The 23,272-nt window shown below is 43.3% G+C and overlaps 1 protein-coding gene across 3 annotated transcripts in view; it reads right to left on the bottom strand.

Annotated features, from left to right (window-relative positions):
* ETV6 (ETS variant transcription factor 6) overlaps positions 1-23,272 on the bottom strand; it is a 143,429-nt gene that overhangs the window by 83,515 nt on the left and 36,642 nt on the right. For 2 of the 3 annotated variants that reach the window (XM_075760698.1, XM_075760713.1), the window contains one exon: positions 9,816-9,945. In XM_075760698.1, the coding sequence (XP_075616813.1) occupies positions 9,816-9,945 (130 nt within the window). The remainder of the gene's footprint in view (positions 1-9,815; positions 9,946-23,272) is intronic. The other variant, XM_075760706.1, reaches the window with a different exon arrangement.

Genomic DNA, 23,272 nt, shown 5'->3' with positions numbered 1-23,272 from the left:
CAACAGTGGAATGGCTGATGCATAAGTGCTTCCCTCTCCCAAGTACCTTTGGAAAATGATCTTGAGAAAAGGCTCTTGGCTGAGGTGTTCGACTGCGCCTCCAAATCTGAATGGACTCATTTTACCAAAAATTTCTTCAATAAACTTACAAATCACTTAGTCCTTCTGCTCCAGCAGTAAAAATGGGGAGTTGTAAAATGGGCGTAAAATCTCGTTTAATGGAGATTTTGTCAGGCTGTACTTGTTAAGCACCAGAAGGAGTACCAGCATGGGAGAGAGAAGACATACGAGCACAGCAGAAGGAAATCCAGCCTCTCATAAAGGGCATCAAATAATTGTTTTCTGTGTGTGTGTGTGTGTGTATACACATGACCTATTACATTAATCTCTGGTACCTTGAAGCTGCAGCAGACTTCTCTTCACATACTATGTGCCCCTCTCAGTGCTGGACAGTGGTGCTCTCTTCCAACATTCAGAGGCTCAGCTGTTTTTTATTAGGGGAGTGGACATCGTATGCATGCTTTGTTGTTTCCACAGGGTTTTCTACCACACTTGTGTTTTGTTGCAAGGCGCTCACCACACAATGGTTTGTTATTGTGGAATTGTTAGTCATGGCTTATACAGTTTCTCTTCTGTGTTTTCTTTAATTGTAGGGCTATTTATACACACTGGCTTCTTTACATTAATTTTATTTCTCAAAAAAAAAAAAAAAAAAGGAACATGGAAGCATTTATAACACAAATGAAAAACAAAACAGACACATTTGGGATGGAAAGAGAAAAGCAAGCTAATTTTAGGTTCACTGATCTTGACAGCGTCCCTTTAAGACAAAGCTAAAAATGTTTCAAACTCTGCAATACCATAAATGTCCTGCTGCTTTTGCTTCTTATTCCTCCCCACACTTTCCAGGGGAATTCCACAAGGGATCGGCTTGAATCCCAGATTAAAGCGACATGGCTCCCTTTCCCCTCTGAAGAGAGGTGAGTCTGTGTTTTGAAGATTTAAAACCCTGAAGTGAAGCTTTCCAGGAGCGTAAAAGACTGGTTTAGTACCTCTGGGAGCCCACGCTGCCAGCTCTCTGTACCCTGAAGCACAGGTCTCTCACCTTCCCACCTCAGGTCTGCTTTGCAACTTCCCACCGGGGCAGGAAGGATCTCATCCCTCCACACACTTCCACTGGGGACTGTCAGTGTAGGAAACCACTGTTAATTCTGAGGAACAATCAGGTACATTAAAAAAAAAAAACAAAAACAAAAAAGAGGGGGCAAGCACTTTAAAAGACTCTCTCAAGAAACAGAAGCCAGCTCACAGCACTGGCCCTTTATGACACGTTTTTTCACACTTAACCTGGATGCCTCTGCCACAGTCACCAGGCAGCAGTAAGGAGCTAACAGATTTAGTTTCAGCTCACCAGCTGTTTACATCAAGGGTGACAACTGAAGTAGCCCAGAGTCACCCTGATGCAAACCTAGTGACAAGGGGCTTGGTTTTCCACAGGTGATGAACAAAGACCATGCCAGAAAAACATAAAGCAGGATTTTCCTGATCCAAAGGACACAGCTTTCCCAGCTGGATCAGAAAGAGGTTTCACTCTTCCCAGTCCAATGTATTCCAGATAAAGCTCTTTCAAGTAAAATAGTAGCATCTATATTGTGTCCAGCCATGGTGCAAGAGTGAATCTGAGACTGGACTTCCCACCCATCCAAACTGTCTGTCGATATGATTGCTTCGAAGCTGGCCTGAGATTCACTGTAAGAAATACCTGGGAAGCAGGCTGGAATAAGTTAAATTCAGATAAGCACCTGAGGCTGCCTGTGGAAGAGGCCACCTTAGGTAAGAGGAAGGCATAATCGATGTCTCCCTGGCTCCTGATTTTCATTCCATTTGCCTAACAGCTGGATGTAACTCACAATCATGAAGGAGCCAGGTCCAGTCACTTCACAAGGGTTGACCGAAGTAATGGTCACTGAGGCTGACAGGACGGCTGGCTGGCATTTCCACAGTCCAGACAGCCTGTCGGCAGATTATTACGCATTATGAATTGAAAGACCAGGAGGCACTGCTGAACAGAGGAAGATGGGCCCTGCCCTGCGTAACTCACAATATAAACGGGCAAGAAAAGCCCATGGTGGAAGATGAAGATGCAACATCAAGAAGATTAAATACTACAAACAGTCAGGTTGTAGCAGGCAGTGCCACTGTCCTGGCTTAATTTAATTTTTTTTTTTTTTCTGTAGTGGGCTGGGATTGGTTAGGAAAGGACTAACTACCCAGAGAGAGAATGAAGTATAAGGTGAAAAGCAGATTAGGAAGAAAGGCAAGTATAGAAAAGGACAGTAAGAGGGAAGAATGAGGCCATAATGTCGGAGAAGAGCAAAGAGGAGGCTGGAAGAAGCCAATCATCTGAGAAAGAGGCCAGTCTAGATCCCACTAAAATCAGTGGGAATTTAAGCACTCATTTCAGTGGGTGCAGGATTAGTCTCAGAGTCATTACTTTGACATTCTGGCGACCTCTCACAGTCCCTTTGTCTTATGCAGCTTTTATTTTATTTTCCCTGTATGTGCGTCAGTCAGTTTTGTTCCACAAAGATCCTTCCAAAGCAAATATTTTTATTGCTTGCTGGTCTAAATGTGGCTTAGGGTGAAGAGCTTTTTTTCCCATCTCACTGCATACTTTCAGTTCCATGCATTGAATATTCTAGTAACTAAACAACAATATGCTTAATGCTTCAAAGTGGCTTTCTAGCTACTAGCCAAAATTGTAGAATAATTAACAGGTGCCAAAGGATTAATAAAAGAAGCAGTGTAATTAATAGACACTATACAGAAAAAATGGATCCTTGGCAACCCTGACAGTGTTGTTGTTTCCTCCTCCTTCTCTTAATTGTTTCCTGCATTCCTTAAAAAAAAAAAAAAAAGAAAAGAAAACTAGTGCCCTTAAAACACAAATGATGCATATAGGCAACAATGTGTGATTAGGAGAAAGAAACTCATTATAAACTGCTTTCAGATCTGATGAAAGCCTTAGTTTAAAGAACCTGCGCACAACTGGGAGCCCAACTGCCTGGCCTGCCCTACTACTCATGGCCACACTTGGGGGTTATACAGAGGGCTTTTTGCGGAATGTGGTACAGGTAGGGTCACAAAGATGTTGAACCAGTACAGAGCCACCGGACTGGTCCCCACTGAATCAGAGTATCAAATACCAATATACACAGCCATGCAGAAAGATTCCTATGAAATGCTCGCTAAAATCTCAAAGCCTTTAATATAATCATTGCAGAAAACTAAACAAATTTCCCTTTTGTCCTCCTGAATGAGGGCAGTAGAACAGACAGTAGTTACAAGGGACACAGATACTGAAATAAAAAACGTGATCTCTCTAGCTCTATGTGACCAGGTTTGGATACGCTGAAGTTCATCAAAAACAGCTGGAGCCTGGAACATACTGCACACCAAAGACCAGAACCCAAGCCTACATTTGAAACAAAAAGTACTCAAGTGATTTTACAAACAGGTCTTTAGCTTTCTCCACCACCACGACCCCTCAAAAATTGAGTGCGGTCAAGACAACACCACCACTGCAGTCCCAGCATAAAAGTTCTCCCCTATGAGGTGATACATGTAACTTGACATCTGCAGCATGTCATTTTACCCTGAACATCAGTGCAGGCTGTTGGGGTTCAGAAAAAAGGAACAGCAAGAAAAAATGAGTTGCTGCCAAGAATAACTGCTTCATGTGTACAGAAAAGTACGTGCAGTGTGCCTTGCTATGACAGTGGGCTGCAGGTATATGAAGGATGCTAACACTAAAGAAAGAAGGGCAATTAGTTCAGAGGAAGACATGAACTCTCGTTCATGCTTGTAAATCAATAGAAAACGCTGTGAAATCTTTGCCCATGAGGTCCATCTCCCTAAACAAATACACACGCGTTCCCAAGGGAAGATGCCCTTCAGAGATAAAAATCAGACTGTACGAACTGACAAAAACGTACAAGGGGGAATACTGCTGCACAGGATCAGAGCATGCAACAAGTCCTTTTTCAGCACTGATATTTCTGTGTCTCTTGTTGAAGAAGTTTTATGTTGAAGGAGACAAAGAAAACCATGAAGCCTTTAGTACATATTTACAGTTGCTGTTGTAGAAGGCAAACCACCTTATTTTCATCTTGCATATTACATAAAAGGAAAAAGCTATTTTCTCTCTGATTCACTGCATATTAATAGACACAGAGAAGGGTTCTCATATCTATCTCAAATGCTGTATCCTCTATCCAGTTCCAAGAACTTTTTACCACAAGGTATTGGCCATAGCACGAAATCAGTAACTAATGACATTGTACCAGACAAGACAAAAAGATTTGTTTTAATAAAAATTTAAAAAAAAAAGAAAAAAGTAAAGAACTAACTTTCTCTCCACGGTAATATGGTGTAAGTTTCCTCAGAGATAAAGGGTATGCAAATAGTTTCAGAGGACTTCCACCTATCTCAGCATTCTTCATTATTGCAATATCTGGGCAGCCACTGTACTAATTTTCAAAATTTTTAAAAGCCTTTGCACTCATGTTTTTTTCATTTTACAGCGGGGAAACTAAAGCAAGATGTCCAAGGTCACAGAAGGCACCACGGACAGAGTTTTGTGCGAGAGCTGAACTTGCTTCTCTTGAATCCTCAGTAAACATCTCCATTTTCCAAACATACCTTCTATCTGACATTAGTGTAGTCTAGTGGAGATCAAAAGCTACCACAGCATACAAAGCAGGGACAAAGAGCAAACTGAAGATCACTCTAATTCTGACTACATACCTAAAATAGAGGAAAGCATATTCTCCAGCTCCCTGCTGATAGTTTATTTACAATGCCCCCAATACTTAGTTACTGCGTAAGAAGTGGATATTAGGCAAACAAGTATGTTTAAAAGTATGGGTCAAAAGTCCCTTACAGAGAAGTGCAGCATCAGAAAAGGTGTGTATTATCAGCAAACAATTCTCACTGTCCCAGAGCTTTAAAGTTAAGACTGATTACATTGTACTTCTATACTATAGGAATAGGGCAGGCTGGGAAGAGAGCGGCTAATTAAAACAAGAAAGGCTGTGTGAGAAGAGGAAAGTGCCTTCACATCACACTCAGAAAAAAAGGATTCTCTATACATTTGTAACGGTGTTGACCAAAGAGAAGGAGTCCTTCTCTGCATGCTTGTAGCAAAGAGCAATCTGCATTCCACCCTTCTAAACTTTGCACTTCTCCCTTTTCCAGTCTCTGGGTCAAATCGGCTCAGCATAGCTGAAAGACATTTGCTCACCAGTGAGAAATAATTTATTGCACCAGAGGAAATTGCTCTACTACTTGTCCTGATACTATTGGCTATTAGCACTTTCAGAGTGCTCTTAAAAACATTAGAAACAGTGAAATTTCTAATAGGATGGCATAAAATACTGTCTGAATCCACAGAGTGCACTTCATGTTCCATCTGAAATGTTTGTCTCTAGTTCTATCTTCATTTGGGCCAACTGCTGTTTTCAGCTGCACCTGTAGCACAGCTCTTGAACCTGCAAGCTGGCAGAAATGCAGTTATACAGTTTAGGAATGAACTCTGCCTTTAGTTTGGTAAATGCCATCAAAATGTCATAGAATCATAGAATGGTTTGGGTTGGAAGGGACCTTAAAGATCACCTAGTTCCAACCCCCCTGCCATGGGCAGGGACACCACTAGACCACGTTGCCCACAGCCCCATCCAACCTGGCCTTGAACACTTCCAGGGATGAGGCAGCCACAACTTCTCTGGGCAACCTGTTCCAGTGCCTCACCACCCTCATGGTGAAGAATTTGTTTCTAACATCTAATCTAAATCGACCCTCCTTCAGCTTAAACCCATTACCCCTTGTCCTGTCACTACACTCCCTCATAAACAGTCCCTCTCCATCCTTCCTATAGGCCCCCTTCAGGTACTGGTAAGCCGCAATTAGATCTCCCCGGAGCCTTCTCTTCTCCAGGCTGAACAACCCCAACTCTCTCAGCCTGTCCTCACAGGAGAGGTGCTCCATCCCTCTGATCAGCTTTGTGGCCCTCCTCTGGACTTGCTCCTACAGCTCCATGTCTCTCCTGTACTGGGGCCCCCAGAGCTGGACGCAGTACTCCAGGTGGGGTCTCACCAGAGTGGAGTAGAGGGGCAGGATCACCTCCCTCGACCTGCTGGTCACACCTCTTTTGATGCAGCCCAGGACATGGTTGGCTTTCTGGGCTGCAAGTGCACGCTGCCAGCTCATGTTGAGCTTCTCATCAATCAATAACCCCAAGTCCTTCTCCTCGGGGCTGCTTTCGATCCATTCCTTGCCCAGCCTGTAGATGTGCTTGGGATTGCGCTGACCCACGTGCAGGACCTTGCACTTGGCCTTGTTGAACTACCTGCGGTTCGCACGGGCCCACTTCTCCAGCCTGTCAAGGTCCCTCTGGATGGCATCCCTTCCCTCCAGCGTGTCGACCACACCACACAGCTTGGTGTCGTTGGCAAACTTGCTGAGGGTGCACTCAATCCCACTGTCCATGTCGCCGACGAAGATGTTAAACAGTGCCGGTCCTAGTACTGACCCCTGAGGAACGCCACTCGTCACCGCTCTCCACTTGGACATTGAGCCGTTGACCACAACTCTCTGAGTGTGACCATCCAGCCAATTCCTTATACACCAAGTGGTCCATCCATCGAATCCATGTCTCTCCAATTTAGAGACAAGGATGTCATGCGGGACAGTGTCAAATGCTTTGCATGATCCAGGCAGATGATGTCAGTTGCTCCTCCCTTGTCATGGAAACAGAGAATGAGTACAGGCCTGACAAGCTGTCAGCTCTGTGTATGACTGGAGAAACTTACAATATCTCCCTGTTGTGCTGGAGTGAGTGAGGTTTGCGAAGTTATTAGGATTCACCTAATCAACACAAACGACAACAAGGCTGGAACCAAACAATATCTCAGACCTAGAAAACCCTCAGACTTTGCAGGTCTAAACCCCATCTTCACACACAGTACCACAGCCTGAACTAGAAATTAGCTACTTTGCCTGACTTTTAAGGCAGTTTGGATTTAGGACCAAAGCCATCTCTCAGGCACATCTCTAAAAATAAAAAAATTTAAAAAATTAGAGGGGTCCATGCAGGAATTGCAAAGTCCCATGTTAAACCTCACGACCCAAGATCCAAAAGGTGCTTAGTTATTTCTATACTTGGTATTAGGAAGACTGCTCCTGGAATATGATCTTCAATTCTGTTGTCCTCACTTTAAGAAAGATGTCTGAAGCAGGAAACAGTTCACAGAGATGATACATGCATGATGTGAAATCTGGAAGCCTGACAGGAAGATTGACAGCCTTAAGAACCTCTCTTCCTATCCAGTTTAGCCAAGAAAAGGTTAAGAAGTGACTATCTAAAAGCACCTATATCAGGAGTAGTCTTTTGACAATATTTAGCAGGAAAGGAGATAATGAGATCTAATAGTTGGAAACCGAAGCTTGACTAATTCAAACTATAAATAGGGCACTTAAAAAAAAGGCAAATAAGAAGGATAATTAAGCATTGAAAGAACATCTAGAGACCTTATATCCTCCCCATTGCTGAAGATTTCACACGAAAAGCACAACTCTTTCTGCATAACATGCTGTAGTTCAGTTACTGGACCTAAACACAGGAGTTACTGAGTGAAGTACTGTAACTCAAGTTATCAGAGGTCGTTCTAGGAATTCATACCGGTCCCTTCTGGCCTAGCTATGAATCTATATACTTTAAATGGTGGTTCTAACAGCATTTGGGTCAGTTGGTTGGTGACAGTCTTTGGGTCACTTGGTGATAGTTTTTGGGTCAATATTGACTGCATACTGAGCTATGAAATTCTACACTGCCATGGACTACAACTAGCAAGGCTATGTAAACATGCTCTATGTCATTTATGACCTGAGACACTGACTTTGTGGAATACTATCCCACAGATATTTAGTGATTAATAGTCTGTGATTTTACACTACAAGTCAGGCTGGTGTGGAAATACTAATGGAAAAGAAGCCTCCTTGCAAGTTTAAAAATGTGCCAATCAAAAGAAAAGAAGAACCAAAACAAAAATCAAGGTTAAAGGTTGGATCACACCTAAAAATATTGGATAAAAAGTCTTCACTGAGAGGAAGCCTCATAAGCTTCGCACTAGCTAGCATGCTGGCTAGCTGATGGGAAGGAAGCAGGTAGTAAACACACCTCTTTCAGTATCAACAGTCTCTGCCTTCCTGCCTTATGCATCTGTCAGATCCAGTGGGGAAGGCAGTAAGTAATGGGAAGGCCAGCCGTGATCTTAGCAGTGGAGAGGGCAGACAGTGACTCCCAAAGCAGAAGTTAATAGTACCAACTAATGCAGTGAGGAGGGAAAAAAAAAAAAAATCTCAGGGATTAAAAGCCACAGTGGGAAAAAGAACTGCTGGAGAAGAATTGCTTCTGTGTTGGGGTTTTTTTGTGTCTAAGTTTTGGGCAAAGCACAGAAATGCCCTGTTAGTGTGGCAGCAAGTTCTCCCCAGGCTGGGGAAACAGGCCAGCAGCCACGCACATGGGCAAGCAGGGTCTGGGAGCTCGTGGATACTCAAGGCAGCTACCAGACACGGTCAGAAATGCTGTAGCGCCAGCCACCATCCCTGTCAGAAAGCAAAGGTACAACTTGGGCTACACTACACCACAGGCAGGAGAGCGCAAGAGGCGGCAGCAGGCAAAACCAGGACTGTGCAGAACACAGCACGGGCAACGAGTGACCTTGGGGCAGAGCAACTCGGTGGCCAGCAAGGGAGCAAGCACGGGATTACAGAAGCGCTGGGAGCACAGTTTGCATCCAGAAAAGGAGTGTGCCTGGAAGACAGCTGAGGACAGGAATGAGAACGTCTTGATAAACATGGACTTTTCTGCCCCCCCCTCTGAAATCCCAAACCCATTTGTCAGATGGCAACACACCAAGTTACATTTGTTCCTGGCCCTGTTGCTCATTGTCGCTCAAGTACCCCAGGAATGTAACACCTGACAAAAGTTTACTTAAAACCGCTCATTTTACATCAGAACTGTTTCCCCTCCAAAAAGGAAAATTCCACTCTTCCTTGTCCCCATCCTGTCTCACTAATTCACTTCTCATTGGCCAACAGCCCTTGGCCTTTCCTATTCCTCAAACATTAAATCATCTCAGCAAGGAAGCGCCTGGCTCTCGCCTTGCCCCCAGCTCCTTTTTGTTCTAACGTCAGTGATATGCCCTTCCTCCTTGGCAGCATCCTTTTGTGCACAGCTAAGCTCGTTCTTCCTCATTTCCCATTGTCTCTGTCAGCACACACGCTCTGTAGTAGAGAGCCTGGACACCAGGAGCATTTAATATTGAGACCTGTAACAACCTGAAAAATACCCACAGCACAAATGCACTCCACTTGCTACAGTTTGTGAAACTCTGACCTTGTGTCGCAGCACATCGCTGAGCAATTCCTATACCATGGAAGGAAACATAGCACTTCCTGTCAAAATAAAACTTCCACATTTGTCCCTGTCATGAGAAATAAGCCAAATCCTTGGCAGGGAGTGCAGGGGATGGGGGTGGGTGGGATAATGTACTGTATTTAAGAGTAATTTCCTTTGGTTAAAAAGAACACATAGAAAAACCAAACCAGCTACAGCTTTTTTTTTTTTAAAAAAAAAAAAAAGCCTAAAGCCAGGGGCTTCCCCACTCTCTTCCATAAAAACAGAAACACCTCCTGACCCCACCCCACCCCCTGCTCAATCCAAGAACATAAGAAGCCTCCATGTTGACACTCACGCAGGTGTGCTGGCAGTCTGATCGTGTCTTCCTCCATCCTGATCGCTCGAGGCACTGGGACATGTAGTGGTGATGAGGAAGTGTAATTCGGTACTGGGCTCACTGGAGGTGTGTACGAAATTCTTTCCTGCTGTTAAAAAGAAAGGGAGGGGGGGAAGAGAGAGAGGACAACGTGAACTTTGGAACAGAGGTGTGAAACCAAGGCAGGGGAGGGGGAAGTGGGTGGAAGGAAGGAAGCGTGCGCGTGTCGTGGGGGCGAGCAGCACTAGCGATGCACCTGGCTGCCCAGGGAGCCACGGAGCTCGCAGCCTGTCCGCTTGCGGGCGAGCACTATGCGGGCGACATGCTGCCTGGCGCTGCGGCCAGGGGCCGAACAGCTTTTAGGGGGACGGGTTTAATTTTCAAAATGTCCATGAAGTTTCCAAGGGTCTTCTCAGAAATTTGCCGAGGGAGGAAAGGGAAGTGACACACAAGTGGGGAGACTGAGGGTTTTATGTCGGCGAAAATCTGACAGCAAGTCCATGATACATGCACGAGTACCATTACAGAAAGTGCCAAAACCACTCAATCTTATGCTAACAAATCAGTCATGATCTGAGCACATTTATTAAGACTTTACTCTTTCCTAGCATTTTAAAGACATTAAGCAATTAGTTTTGTCTTTGCTGCAGAAAAACATACTCTATCACTAAAAACTACTCTACCATCGTAAGTAAAAGTACTACATTACTTTTCTTTTTCTTGCCTAAACTAGTTACTAGCACTTTCTTTGAAGTAGTTTAATTTGCACCCAATAAGTCAGCCAGCATACAGAAAGCAGCCACGTAAGGACAGTCAAATAAAGTTAAAGGGCAATTTGTGAATCTAGCATTAGTTTCATAATTGTCACTGCTTGGTTTTATTTCTGAAAACATCTGCGAAGAAATTTAAGACTGAAATTTCATCTGATCTGATGGGAAAATTCTTCCGTATTCTAAGCCTGTACTCCAATCACAGCACAAATTATACCCTTTGTAAATAAACATAGCCACATTTTACAGGAGCATAAAAAAATTATTATCATATGCTTCCTGGAAGGCAATGCACGTTATTCCCCAAAACCATGCTGCTGACATTTAATGATGGCAGTGCAAACAGCGTGGATTTACATCCACATACATACAGAAGCAAAAGGAGCTACCTTCATTTCTGAGCATTTGCAGGAGAGTACATGTGCAGCTCCCCACCCTGACCCCAATATCTGGCAAACGGAAAAAAACTTGGTGCCAGAGCAAGAGAAGGTAATTACTTCCATTATGAACCACAACATTATCACGGCCGTGTGGCAGAGAACTAGACTGAGGCTGATAGAGGCACCTGCAGAATGTAACATTAGCACCCTCACTGCCAGCAAAGGGAAAGAGAGGTTTGTACAACATGAATAAATAGCTAAATATTTCAAAGCAGAAAATTCTTCAGGTAGACTAGGTGACATGTCCAAAAAGAAACGGGGCACAGAGCACCTAGAAAGTCTTGCATCTCTCAGCTACCACTTCAAAGCAAGCGCAGCCCATTCTGGCCCAAGGTGCTGCTATCAGCTTGCTGGCTCAGGAGCCCACACAGAACCAGAAGTTTCGCCTCAACATCTGGAGTCCCACCATTATACTATAGTCACCACTCCTGACAGTCATGTCAGAGAAGACTGACAGCATGTGGAGAATAAGCTATTCTAACTATTCTGGGTTTAAGATGGAGTGGGAAGACAGGCCTGGTTCACTCCACCACCACGATGTTATTTCTGTGAGTTCAGCTTCCGTGGCTTTCAGCTCAGTACTTTTTAACCAGAAATTGTTCGATCTTATGTTCCAGTCTCCCACAAAGCCTTTTAACATCTTACTGTGTGCACCTGGTTTCCTTCTACTCATCACTGTCCAGGCAAGAGCAATCCATTACCTCATATGAATTTAGCTTTTCTTAGTTAACAAACAGGGATATTCACTGAGACATGGTGAAAGACACACATATGGACGTACAAAACATTATTCTGCTTTCAACTTATGCAACTCCTTTCCTGACCTGACACAGCTGACTCTATGCTTCACGTTCCCGTGAGGTGCAGCTCTCTCTGCCCGTTTTGCAGTCTCGCTGCCCATTTGCAGCTTCTCACCACTGGCGCGTCTACCAGCGATTTGCAACAAGACCAGCTACTTCCTAGCATTTCCTGCTGCGATCCACAGCTCAGATAATCGAACCACACTGCAGCTGCTCATTTTGTTTATTGAATGAGATATTTATAAAAAGAGGAACACTTCTGAAACATGGCCACACAGATGCCTGCCTCTGCAAACAGGCACTAGAGGAGATAGATGGGAGGGCTGAAGTCCTTTTCCCCTCTCCCAAAGAAGGTGGGATGCAACCCAACCTCAGGTCCAGTTTCATGCTCACAGAAATACTGAATCATCACTGCAAAGACAAGTGCTAAGTGACTTCAGAGAGCCTTCTCACTGGTCAACAGCAGGAGGAAAGTGCAAGCAGAAGATGAAATTAAATCCAGAACCCTGTGCACTTCCCTCAACACCCAGGAGGTGCTGTATCAAACTAAGACATTATGCTTCCAGTACCTGCTGCCTTTCTCTCTGCACTGATCAACCTCCTAAAGGCATACGGTAACATGATTTATACCAAGCCAGTTGCATTGAGATTTACAGTTATAAACAAATACATTTGATTCATTGTTTCCTAGTATTCATAAGAACAGGACTGTAAAAACCAAAAAGAAGTCGTGGAAATGCAGAGTTATTTTTTCCACGCACCTTGGATGTCCACAGTAACGTGCGAATCAGTAATATTTGCAGAACACATTTTACAAGGCACAAAGGGGAGTTAGCTATCCGACTCTTACTAGTGCCTTTGCAATGCCCTCTCTTACTAATCCTGCATTTTTTTCCAGCACCTTTAACCCAAATATGAAAGCAATTTACAGACATTAGGTAAGTCTTTTTCTTTTTATTAGATATACAGACAACCTGAGTTACCAAAAGAGCAAAGCTCAAATGAGCTAAGTAATTTCAGAGTTATGCTGTCCTGAAAAAGGACAGTGCGTGCCTCTCAAGGGCAATCCATTTAACAAGTGCATCCTGAAAGAGCAGCCCTTGTAACTGTCCTGGTCAGATTTCCAAAAGGTGAGGAATGGTAATAGCACAGGGAGGTCAAGGCACTGGGCTTCTGGAAAAATGAGCTTCATCCCTGTTTGCAGCATGAGTCAGTAATACGGTTGGAAGCAAACTGCAAACATCAGTCCAGTTCTGCAACCTACTGTAGCTCTGTGCTTCAGCCACATGCAACTACTGGCCTACACAGATGTGTGAATGCACAAGGTCACATTTTCTCCTTCAGGCTTTTTAGAGTCACGCTTCTAGGAGGTACCTGTTGTGCTCACACTACTGAGAACAGATTTGGTTTAATCTTCACAGCTCCAGAACTGCCTAGTGCTTTTCTTTATGGGATCCATCAAACAAAAACATGTCCAGTATACCATGCTTCTAAGGTCAGACAACCAGATACTCCATTACTAGGATTTTTTCTGAAAGAGTTTCCTAAGCAGTCAGTTTAATATTTCCCTTTGCATTAAGGCCAAGAATGGATTGTTCAATGGTAAGGTTGTTCAAGCAGCAGCTTGGGAGAAAGGATAGGTGGTGCTGGTAGCAGAACCAGGATGAACCTTGTGCGTACTTGAGCAAACAGCCTTCAATACACATTTGGTGTGGTCCTTTGAGATTATTGGTGACGAGTCCTAGGAAAAAGCTTGGCATTGCCACATTCCAGATTCACTGCCTGCCAGGGAACTCTATGAACATTTAAACCCACAAGTGACCAAATGCTCAGCCCCAAACAACTGCCATCTACACGCAACTTCAAAATAGCAGCTCCCTGGTATTTTGTCAGTAGCCACAGTGAGATGGCTAAACCAGTTGGCATATTGCTTGCTGTCATTATTTTTGAAAGACTTCTTCAGCTCACAGTCAATCAGGAAAGTTTCACCATGAAATTTCACCTTGACTACAATAATTGAAGAGATGCATTAAGTCAACCTTGGCAGAGACCCTCCTTGGGGTTAACTCTTGTAGTGGCTGGTGCTCCAACAGTGCCACTTAGACAACCACACACACCTGAGATGGGCATGCTTTTACCTGCTCGATCTAGAAGAGACAGATTGAAATACATGGTTAAGAATCAAGACAAGCTATGGTTTTGTCCTCTTTGTACTAGAAAAGTACAAAAAACCTAAATACTCAGGTGCTGAGAAAACCTTAGATTGAACCATCCTGTATACAAAAGGAAGGTAACTTAAAAGCTATATGGATCATGACTATCTAGTCTAGCTGATTAGAATCTCAAAGCCATCAAAGCACACACTGATTTTAGATTGAAGAACTGGGGTAGATCCTTTACAGACAATATCTATCTGAATAGTTAGAAAATTCTGCCAGGAACACAAATAATTCCTATTGCTAAAATAATAATAATTTAAAAATTTTCAAAATTGCAAAATTAAATTTGTAGTCACCTTTTAAAAAAAGTCTAATAGTTGAGTATGAGTGAGACTGCCAAGTAAAAATAGCTTCACGCTTTTGCTAAAATTACACCCTTCTAAACTCCAAAGCAGCAGCCTTCATCATGAATGTTCTCCAGCTTGTAGTCTGATAGTCTTTTTGTCCCTTTACTAACTCCACTCAGATGGCAGGCACAAAGGACACACATGTTTTTGCAGAAATTAAATTATGTAAGAAAGCATGCTAAGCAAGCTCCTATGTTGTTCCAATTACATGACTACTTCAGCAGTTGGATAGGATGGTATACTAAAATGACTTTTTTAATTGATAAAGCAAAGAAATGCATTACTTATACAGCAGTTTCTGGGAAAACAAAAAGCCAAAGTAGTCTGCAGATACCCTACGTTGGACATAAAAGGCAGCTGACTCTTATCACTGTGTAAAAACCTACTCCTATATTGCATGGAATGATACTACACAGGGCAAAGTTAACTGAGAATGAAAGCTAACACGTGCTTGTCCCTCAGGCTGCTGGTGTACACGTGCCCCTCCACACCTGCCTTGTAGCATTTGCAGTTCATCTTCACTTCTCTGAACAGCCCAGACTCCTCCTGCTCCCCAGAGAAGCAGGCGTTACCGCAAGGTGGAGATACAGCAATTTGGGCTGCGCTAACTAGTGGGAAGCCGTCAGTTAGAAGTAAAAAGGAAGAGAAAGTTACCTGTCCTGTCCTCACAGGCTATCCTTACTTACTCACAGGACAGTGGTAGCAGGATGCTGCTCTAAGGGAAGCTTCCAGCTCGCTGGGTATCACCCCATCACCCTGCTCCAACTCCTCACCTGTGGGATGTGTCCTCAGAGAGGGCAGCGCTAGCAGGTCTGCAGATGTTCTGGTGCCCTCAGATTTCTGGAGAAGCCCTAGGCTTAAAAACCCCTGAATAACATGCCCTTGGCTTGTGCAAATCCAGCTTTGAAATGTATGGTTGTAGGTCTCAGGACTGTGCAAGCTAGTGTTTCTGGACGCAACACCATATGCCCTAAATTATGGAGAATGTTCACTTCTTCAAGGACACGGGATCAGAGCCGCTATCTCTTTCAGCAAGCACACTGAGGCAGGGAAAGTGGAAAGACAAGCCAAGGGACCAGGAGCTGGGGGAGAGTCTGGGGGTGTGTGTGTCTGGTTGTGCTCCTGTGGATCCTCTTAGGAGTAGGTGCCTTGGGTAAGGTAGATGAGAAGAAATGGCCTTAGAGAAGAGGGTTGTTGGGAGGGAATGACGTGCTTGCAGGAAAGATTCAGAAGGCCACACAGGTCTGGGTACTCAGCAGGGTAACACCAGCAAACCAGCTACAGAGTGGCATGGGAGGCGACAGCAGAAGATGCAAGTTAATCATTAGGGAAGCAAGTGAGGGAAAGAGGAAAGGGAGGAAGACATACACAGTGCTCACTGGTGTTTTGTATGCAACACTACAGCTGGATACAAAAGTCCAAGAGATTAGTATAAGTTACAGGGTCTAACATAGGGAGGAGGGGGAAAATCGGAGCCCGTAAGGGACTGTATGGCACCAGGTACACAAGTAAAACATTTTTGGGATTTTGGTCAATGTTATAGTTTGCATACTCCAACTTCTGCCAGGGACAAAGGATCAGGCTCCAGAAAAAGCTAAGTAGAGCTCTGCAGTACCAGGGTATGAATTAAACTCTCCACTTCCCTCCCTTCCCCCAGTTGCTGTCGTCTTCTTAATTTCCATGGCAGACTTCTCCTCATTTTTGATCCCATTAATATAGCAATTCACGTCAAATCTATAGCAGCATAATCAGCACACTATCAGTAATTAGAGAAATTAAAACAAACACAGCTCTCTGGAATGGACCTTATGCAAAGCAACACTGGGAAAAGATTAACATCTCATTTCCTGCTCACAGAGAGCAGAGATTGTCTCGATGACCTTAGTGATTTTGTGAAGTTCAGTTCCTCTCTGCCTCCTCCTTTCAGCCTGCCTCTGACAAACCTCCTGGCAGAAGGGCAAAGAGATGGCTACCCTCTCACATCTCAATCCTTACTCAAGAAAGTAAAAAACCCCACAGAGGTGCAACAGTTCATCATGAAAGGGAAGGGGATAGGAGAGAATGGGGAAGTTCATGCTTGTCCCAAAATGATTACAGCCACTGTTCTAATTAAATTAAAACCGTACAGACAGCAATATCGATGCACTCAAGTGTTGTGAAAAGGCAGCTTGTGGAGGTCAGCGCTGTTGTTGAAAATGCCATGAAATGGTTGCATTATTGTCTAAGCACTGCAAAATATCTCAAATTAGCAAATATAAATGTAGCAAAAAACTAGCTGAACCACATGCTCAAGAAGTATTTCTTTGCTGAGATCACTGATAATATAGGGGAATAGAGAGTAGAAACAGGTTGTGGGAAGATAATATCAGGTAAAACTACAAGATAATACTAAGGCAAGGAGCTTAATAAGATTCAAGAAAGGATTAGTCATTTATATTAATAATAAAGAATGTTATCCATAGATATCCCAGCTAGGCAGCACAGAATACATATGGGAGGCAGATTCTGGTTCAGAATTTGGAAGTGGAACTGTTGTACTCCAAAACAGGAGTAAAGCCTTATCAATTTGAAGTGGGGGACTCTTCCACCCACCCTTCTGCAGCGAGGCTCTAAGAAGAGGCAGTAAAGCTGGGACCTAGCCCACCTGACCTACTACTTCAAGGCATAAGTCAACCATGGATTCAACTGCCTGATGTTAAGAAACTATCTGCCCCCAGCTCCTTTCCACATGTGACTCCAAAATTTGCATTATGGTGTTGTCACTGCAATATTCCTTTAAAGAACTTGCTACTGACCTCTGTTTAAGGAGAAAGGTGGACCACTGCTCTGATCCACAAGGCAACCCCTTTTGCACCTACATCGTGATTTTGTTAGCACGCTCACTTAACACAAAGCACTACAGAAGGCTAAAAGAGACAGTTTATTGCACAGCTAGAAAAAAAAGCACATAAGGCTTTGAAGTACTGTGGCCAGTGAGGAAGCAGCAGGGAAGCAGAGAGGGCAACAGAAAGAGACTTTCCAGGCTTAGATATCTGTGTGTCAGAGGTATTTCACTGCATCTTTTTCATGTTCTCTTTTCTAAACCAGGGAGTGCTGCAGAGCCTCATCTCTGTAACATACGGTGGTTGTACAACCTTGCCTGTATGCATGCGAATTCACACCCTGAACACCCATGATTGGAGTCATGCACTCATTTCAGTGCAAAATTTCTGGAGGCCATGAAACTGACATGGGAAAACTAAGGGGAAACATGGTGTACAGGGAGCTGCCCTCTCACGTGTTGTGGGAAAGGAGAATCCTGGAGCTACTCTGCAGCGTCTCAGGACTGGCATGGCAACACAAGCGTTTTCATTCCATTGGGATATGGAGCTGTCAACATACTGGCAAGCTGCAATGCTACTATGTATTCAAACACATTTCCAGGACAAGCATCATTTCTGGTCTTTCTACAAGGGATGAGTGGTGTTTTCTGAACATTTTTACTGAGCTACAATTACTATGAACAGGATCCTTCACAACAGAGGATATCAAATATTCCCATAGCATGAACCACAGGTCAGAACTGTCACATGGATGCGGTCAACTCATTCACCATCATGGATTATCTACATGCCCATCGGTTAAGTAGTGGAAAAATCATGGGAGAGTAACTCACATAAAAGTCATAGCTTCTTTTAATCCACAGCCACTGATGGAAACAAAATTCCTGAGAAGCTACAACACTCTCAAATACACATTTTAAAAATACCATTTGAAAATACAAGAAATGACCCTTCTTGGTCCCATTGCACAGCTGGACTCTGTTCTCATCTATACCTGCAAAATTCTCCACCGATTTTTTTAAAACAATGACTCTGGTCCTGATTTACATTAGTGGAAGTAAAGTCCACATATAGGTCTCAATCTTTATCTTCTCCAGTTCAGTCACTTAAGTTTACTCTCTCTCCTTATCTACATGAAATCAGTTTGAACCTGAGGGTGAACAGTGTGTATATATGCCTGTTTGGAAACAAATTGCATCATGATATGCCGTAATTATCTTATATCTGTTACCATTTGAAAATATAGGCACACCCAAAAATCAGCTACTATAACAAACTGAAAAAAAAGTTGTTTATGTTTGATCACATAGGTACCTGCCCTGGTAAGCATGAGAATGCCTCCCCTCTACAAAGAAAAGTTACTCACTGCTGGAGGCACTGAGAAGACAACCCTGATCGCAGGCTTCGGTTCTGGCATTGGACAACCATTTCAGACCAGAGAAATGGTGTACCTACTCATTATCCTGTGAAACAACAGTTTAACCCTGCAAGGCTGACATCTTTACAACTTTCCTCCACCAGCAAAACAAAATGCTATTGGCATACACAGCACCACCACATTTTCATGATGACATTTCATCACACTTTAGACTTCTGCCAGACTTTCCATGAAAAAGGACATACCAAACAGACAGAGAAACCTGGGGGTGCTGTGGCAAGGTTTAAACCTACACCTTACAGTTGCTGCTCCTAACGGTTCAAGTGGTGCAAAAGTAACCCAGCGTACACAGCATGGCAGGGAGTGTGCTTATTCCTTTGTTCAATAACACCTCTAAATAGGTAAAGGAAACTTCCAGAGGGAATCTAGGCCAGCCCAGGAAAAAGATAGCTATAATAAGGGCTGCTGGTGAAAAAATGGGCAGATCCATTTGGGTGCTCAGAAAAACTGAACAGAGTCCACAGCTAAAGACAGCCACCTAAAATACCCATTTCTCTAAGACTGTCTTAATAAGCTAGTCCAGAAACAAGCAGCGATGGATGTTTGTCATTATAAAATATCAGAAGGATTCAGATTATTTGACTCCCAGCATATTAAATGCAGAAGGAGTTCCTAAAAAGGACCATACTTGCACTGACCTTGCCTACTGTACAGAAACTGGATATGGAAGAAACATCAAATTACAATCTTCCTCTCCCACTATCTTTCACCTACTCCAGCCACTTACTTTAACGTGAACAACATGAGATCAGTGTGACTAAAAAAGGAAACTCTAGCTGACAAAGAGTATATAAAAAACAGCTGGTAGGATTTCACTTAGAATATTGCATCCTGCTCATTTGCAGGCTCTTCATTCTGCATCATAGATACACAGACACCTATATATGCAAGACAGACAAGTTTTACAGGAGTCAGAAGGTCTAGCTTATAAGGAAGGAATAAAGGAACTACAGAGACAGAAAGAGATATGACAGATACAGCCCAACAGCCAAAAGGAAATAAAAACAGAGGAAAGGGAAGATAATCTGGAAGACATATTGCAGAAGGATGAGCTAATAAGAAGCTGTGATTAAAACATTAAGATGCAATGGGAGACCACTGAAGGAAGCTGAGTTACATCAAAAGAAATAAAATCTGCAGGCAGGTCAACCTGTAGAAAAATCGGATTTTTTTTATTTTTTTTTTTACAATTTATTTAACAAGCTACTATTTATCAGCTTTTGGAAGGTCTTTCCAGTCAGCAGTCTATGGATATGAGAATACAAACTAGAAGAAACTGAACTTTTTGCTCATCAATTCATTAGACACAAAATATTATTTAGAAAAAGTAAACAAATCACCTGGAGGATAGCTTGAGGCACAGCAAAATCTTTTATTTCCTCTAAAACATGGTCCTTCCAGCACAGAACCATTGGGATTGGTAGAACTTTAAATATGTTCATACAGAAACAGCTGGGCATGGTACAGCATATCTGATTCAAAAGAAGAAAAGATGAGCTTTCACATGTCTTTGAAAAAAAGATGAAGCTCTGGAGCAAGTAGGTAACAGAAGGAGAGCAGAGCCTGAATTCGACAACATGGTCTGTATTCCATGGACAATAACAGGGTAGAGTGATGGCTCTTTATGAAATGCTTTCTCCTCCATTAATGCTGCACACTCTAATGATTTGGCCATTACCATTAAAAAATCTGCAATGTCCCTGCCTGGAGCTAATAAGTAATGAACTAAGCGGGTGGATATTCTGTTGTGTAAGGAGAGCTATTAGCAATCCTTTCCCAACTGCTCTGAAAACAAGAGATGCCTTCCAGGTACAACCTGTCCATGTGACAGGTTACATCCCACACAGCCCTTATTCCTTCACTCTGGAAATTCCAGCGGCACTCCCAGCACTCAGAAGGGGAACAAGAAGTGTATCACCCCCTGCACACAGGGCATAACAAGGCTGCTGTACAGGGCTGGGCGGCAGATGCCACATCACAAAGCACAGGAAAAAACAAGCTCCACAGAAGAGGTTTGAAGAAAAATGGTGAGGACAGAAGTCTGTTCCCAGACTGCTACTGGCTCTCCAAAACAAGTTGTGGCATTACCGCAGCCCTCATTGCCTTGGTTGTGCCAACAGTGCACAATGCTGAGCCCACACGTCTGTCAAGTCCTGGGATGGCTAAGCACAAAAATCTCAGTTTAGCTGCTCTCCTTCTGCCATAGCTTTTCCTGTTTGTTAAGTTCCCCAATTGTTTTAATTGTTCCTTTCAACCTTTGCATCGCTTTTTGTTCTTCCTCAAATTATTATTTTGTTTTAGCTCATAATCCCAAAGCACTGGTTATGATGTTGCTCCTGGCAGAAGAGAAGCGCTGAAGTTTCACTCTGGTTATCTTTGGCTTGTTTTCACAGCTAAGCATTGCTGGTTCACAACTGAACGGACACTGTACTGAGAGCCACTCCACCCTTACCATAAGGCTGCTTATGAGCTGCAAATATTGCCTCACTACATAAGTGACAAGCTTGGGAACTGAGCCAGCTGAAATGGTGCAAATTGCAGCCATCTTTAAGAAAAGGAGTAAAGTGCTAGTCCTGGGCCTGTTTTGACTCAATCTGAAGGCCTGTCCATGGTCCTCATTATTACACTCCTTAAATATGTCCTATAATACCTTTACCACTTTCCTGCAGTGAAGAGAAGCATTATTACACTTACCTTTACAAGTGGAGGGACCAAAACATATGTAGGTTAGGTGGTTAGCCCATCAGGAGCACAGGGGCTGAGCAAAGACCTACATCGACACCTGAGAAAATAATATTCGCTCGATAGAACTCTATCAGGATCTGAAACCAACTGTTAGGACTTGACATTTATACAGTGATAGCACTCAGAGGCAAACTGAACCACGGGGCCATTGTCGAAGGCACCGCAGAAACAATGAGCAGAGGACAGCCCTGAAGAGCTCAAAGCCAAAATTATTCAAGATAGAGAAGCGCCAGAGGAAGGATCTTTTTGAATCCTATTTTACAATTAGGAACAGAAGTTCAGGAAGGAGCAGCAAGCTGCCTCGATACCAGTTTGACCCTCTAACTGCTTGGCCGTGTTTCTGGGATTATGTTGCTCCTCTGGAAACAGAAGTGTGAACTACAAAAGAAGTAAAATGACATGGACATTGTGCAAAAGCTCTGAGAGGGCATCATTTCACTTTGCATTTTAGCATTGATTTTAAATACCCTCCCCACGAGCACTTCTGATTTTTAATGCTCCTCCTTGTCAAAGCATTGACTGAAATCTTTGGACTCACAAGTGGTAGCAGAGATGGCCTGCATCAGAAGCAAGCTGTGAATCCATTCCAGAAACATGTCCCTCCTCTGCCACAAGAATCAGGACAGAGGCACTCCAACCCTTCCCACAGTTACGCAACGGCACAGATCCAGTTAGGAAGGCAGGTCTCCTTACCCAACCCAACTCACGGCTAAACGGCCTTAAAAACTAGCACAGCTTTCTGCTGGCACAGGCAAAGCAAAACAGGGGGGCATCAATCACCCCTGTCTAATCAAGCAGGGTGTGTTTTAACACTTGAGCTGAGCTGTGAGACTGTCAGAGGAGACGGGGGAAGAAAAAAACAAACCAAAAAAACCCAACCACCACAAACCTGCTTACAAGAAGCATGACAAAACACTTCTGTTCCTACAGCCAAGGTGGTGACTGGGACAATTGCCCAAGAATAGGAACATTCCCAGCATTTGAGAACACACATGTCCCTTCTAGCAAGCATCCCCCAGCCCCATCTACCACATGCCTTTCCCCACAGTCCTGCTCACACATAGCGATGGCTGAGGTTTTTGTTAGGGGAAAATTAACTGGATTTTTTTAAAGCTGGCAACAAAGATGTTAGACTTTTCCTGGCATTTCTCCTGTTTATGCAGGACCTGCCAAACCGGTTGTGTGATTTTTATGCTGCTTTCTTTTCCACAAAGTCCTTCGAAAGGCAGAATAACAGAAAGCAAGGAAGGAGAAAGTTTGGTTATATAGGTCCAAAGATCAACCCTTGGTAATGCAGCTGAAAAATCAAAAATTAACCGGAATCTTCCTAAATTTATTTTGAATATCCAAAGATCACAGTTGTTTATGGTTATTATTAAGATTGTGTCGAAGTACAGCAGTTTTGAATAGTGAGAGACAGTCCCATTTCAAATTGTTTAACATCTAAATAGATAAGTTATGCGGCAGATAAAAAGAGAAACTGAGGCACAGAACAGTCAAATGAACTGCTGAAGGTCAGCCAGAGCCAGGGACAGAGAGCAGGTCTTCTGAGCATCCACCTGGCTCCCTGCAGATTAGGTCACGCCATTTCCCCCATGTACACATGCCTAATTCCCAACCGAGGCTGGGCTACTGTATGTGGGTGTGGATGCCTTACCTCCAACACCAAACAGTTCCTAATCCTAGAAAATTATGCTGCTTTATCCTCCTACAATGCATTAAACAAAAAATAATTAATAAATCACAACTGCGTGGCTCTAAGACCGCTGCCAGAGATCTAAAGATCAGAAGTGGTAACAAATTTTATAGTAAACATTTCCCTCAATATACACAATCTTGCTAAAAATCAAAACAT

This window comes from Balearica regulorum, chromosome 1 (assembly GCF_011004875.1).
Source record: "Balearica regulorum gibbericeps isolate bBalReg1 chromosome 1, bBalReg1.pri, whole genome shotgun sequence".
NCBI lineage: Eukaryota > Metazoa > Chordata > Aves > Gruiformes > Gruidae > Balearica > Balearica regulorum.
This window is presented reverse-complemented; position numbering and strand designations above follow the sequence as displayed.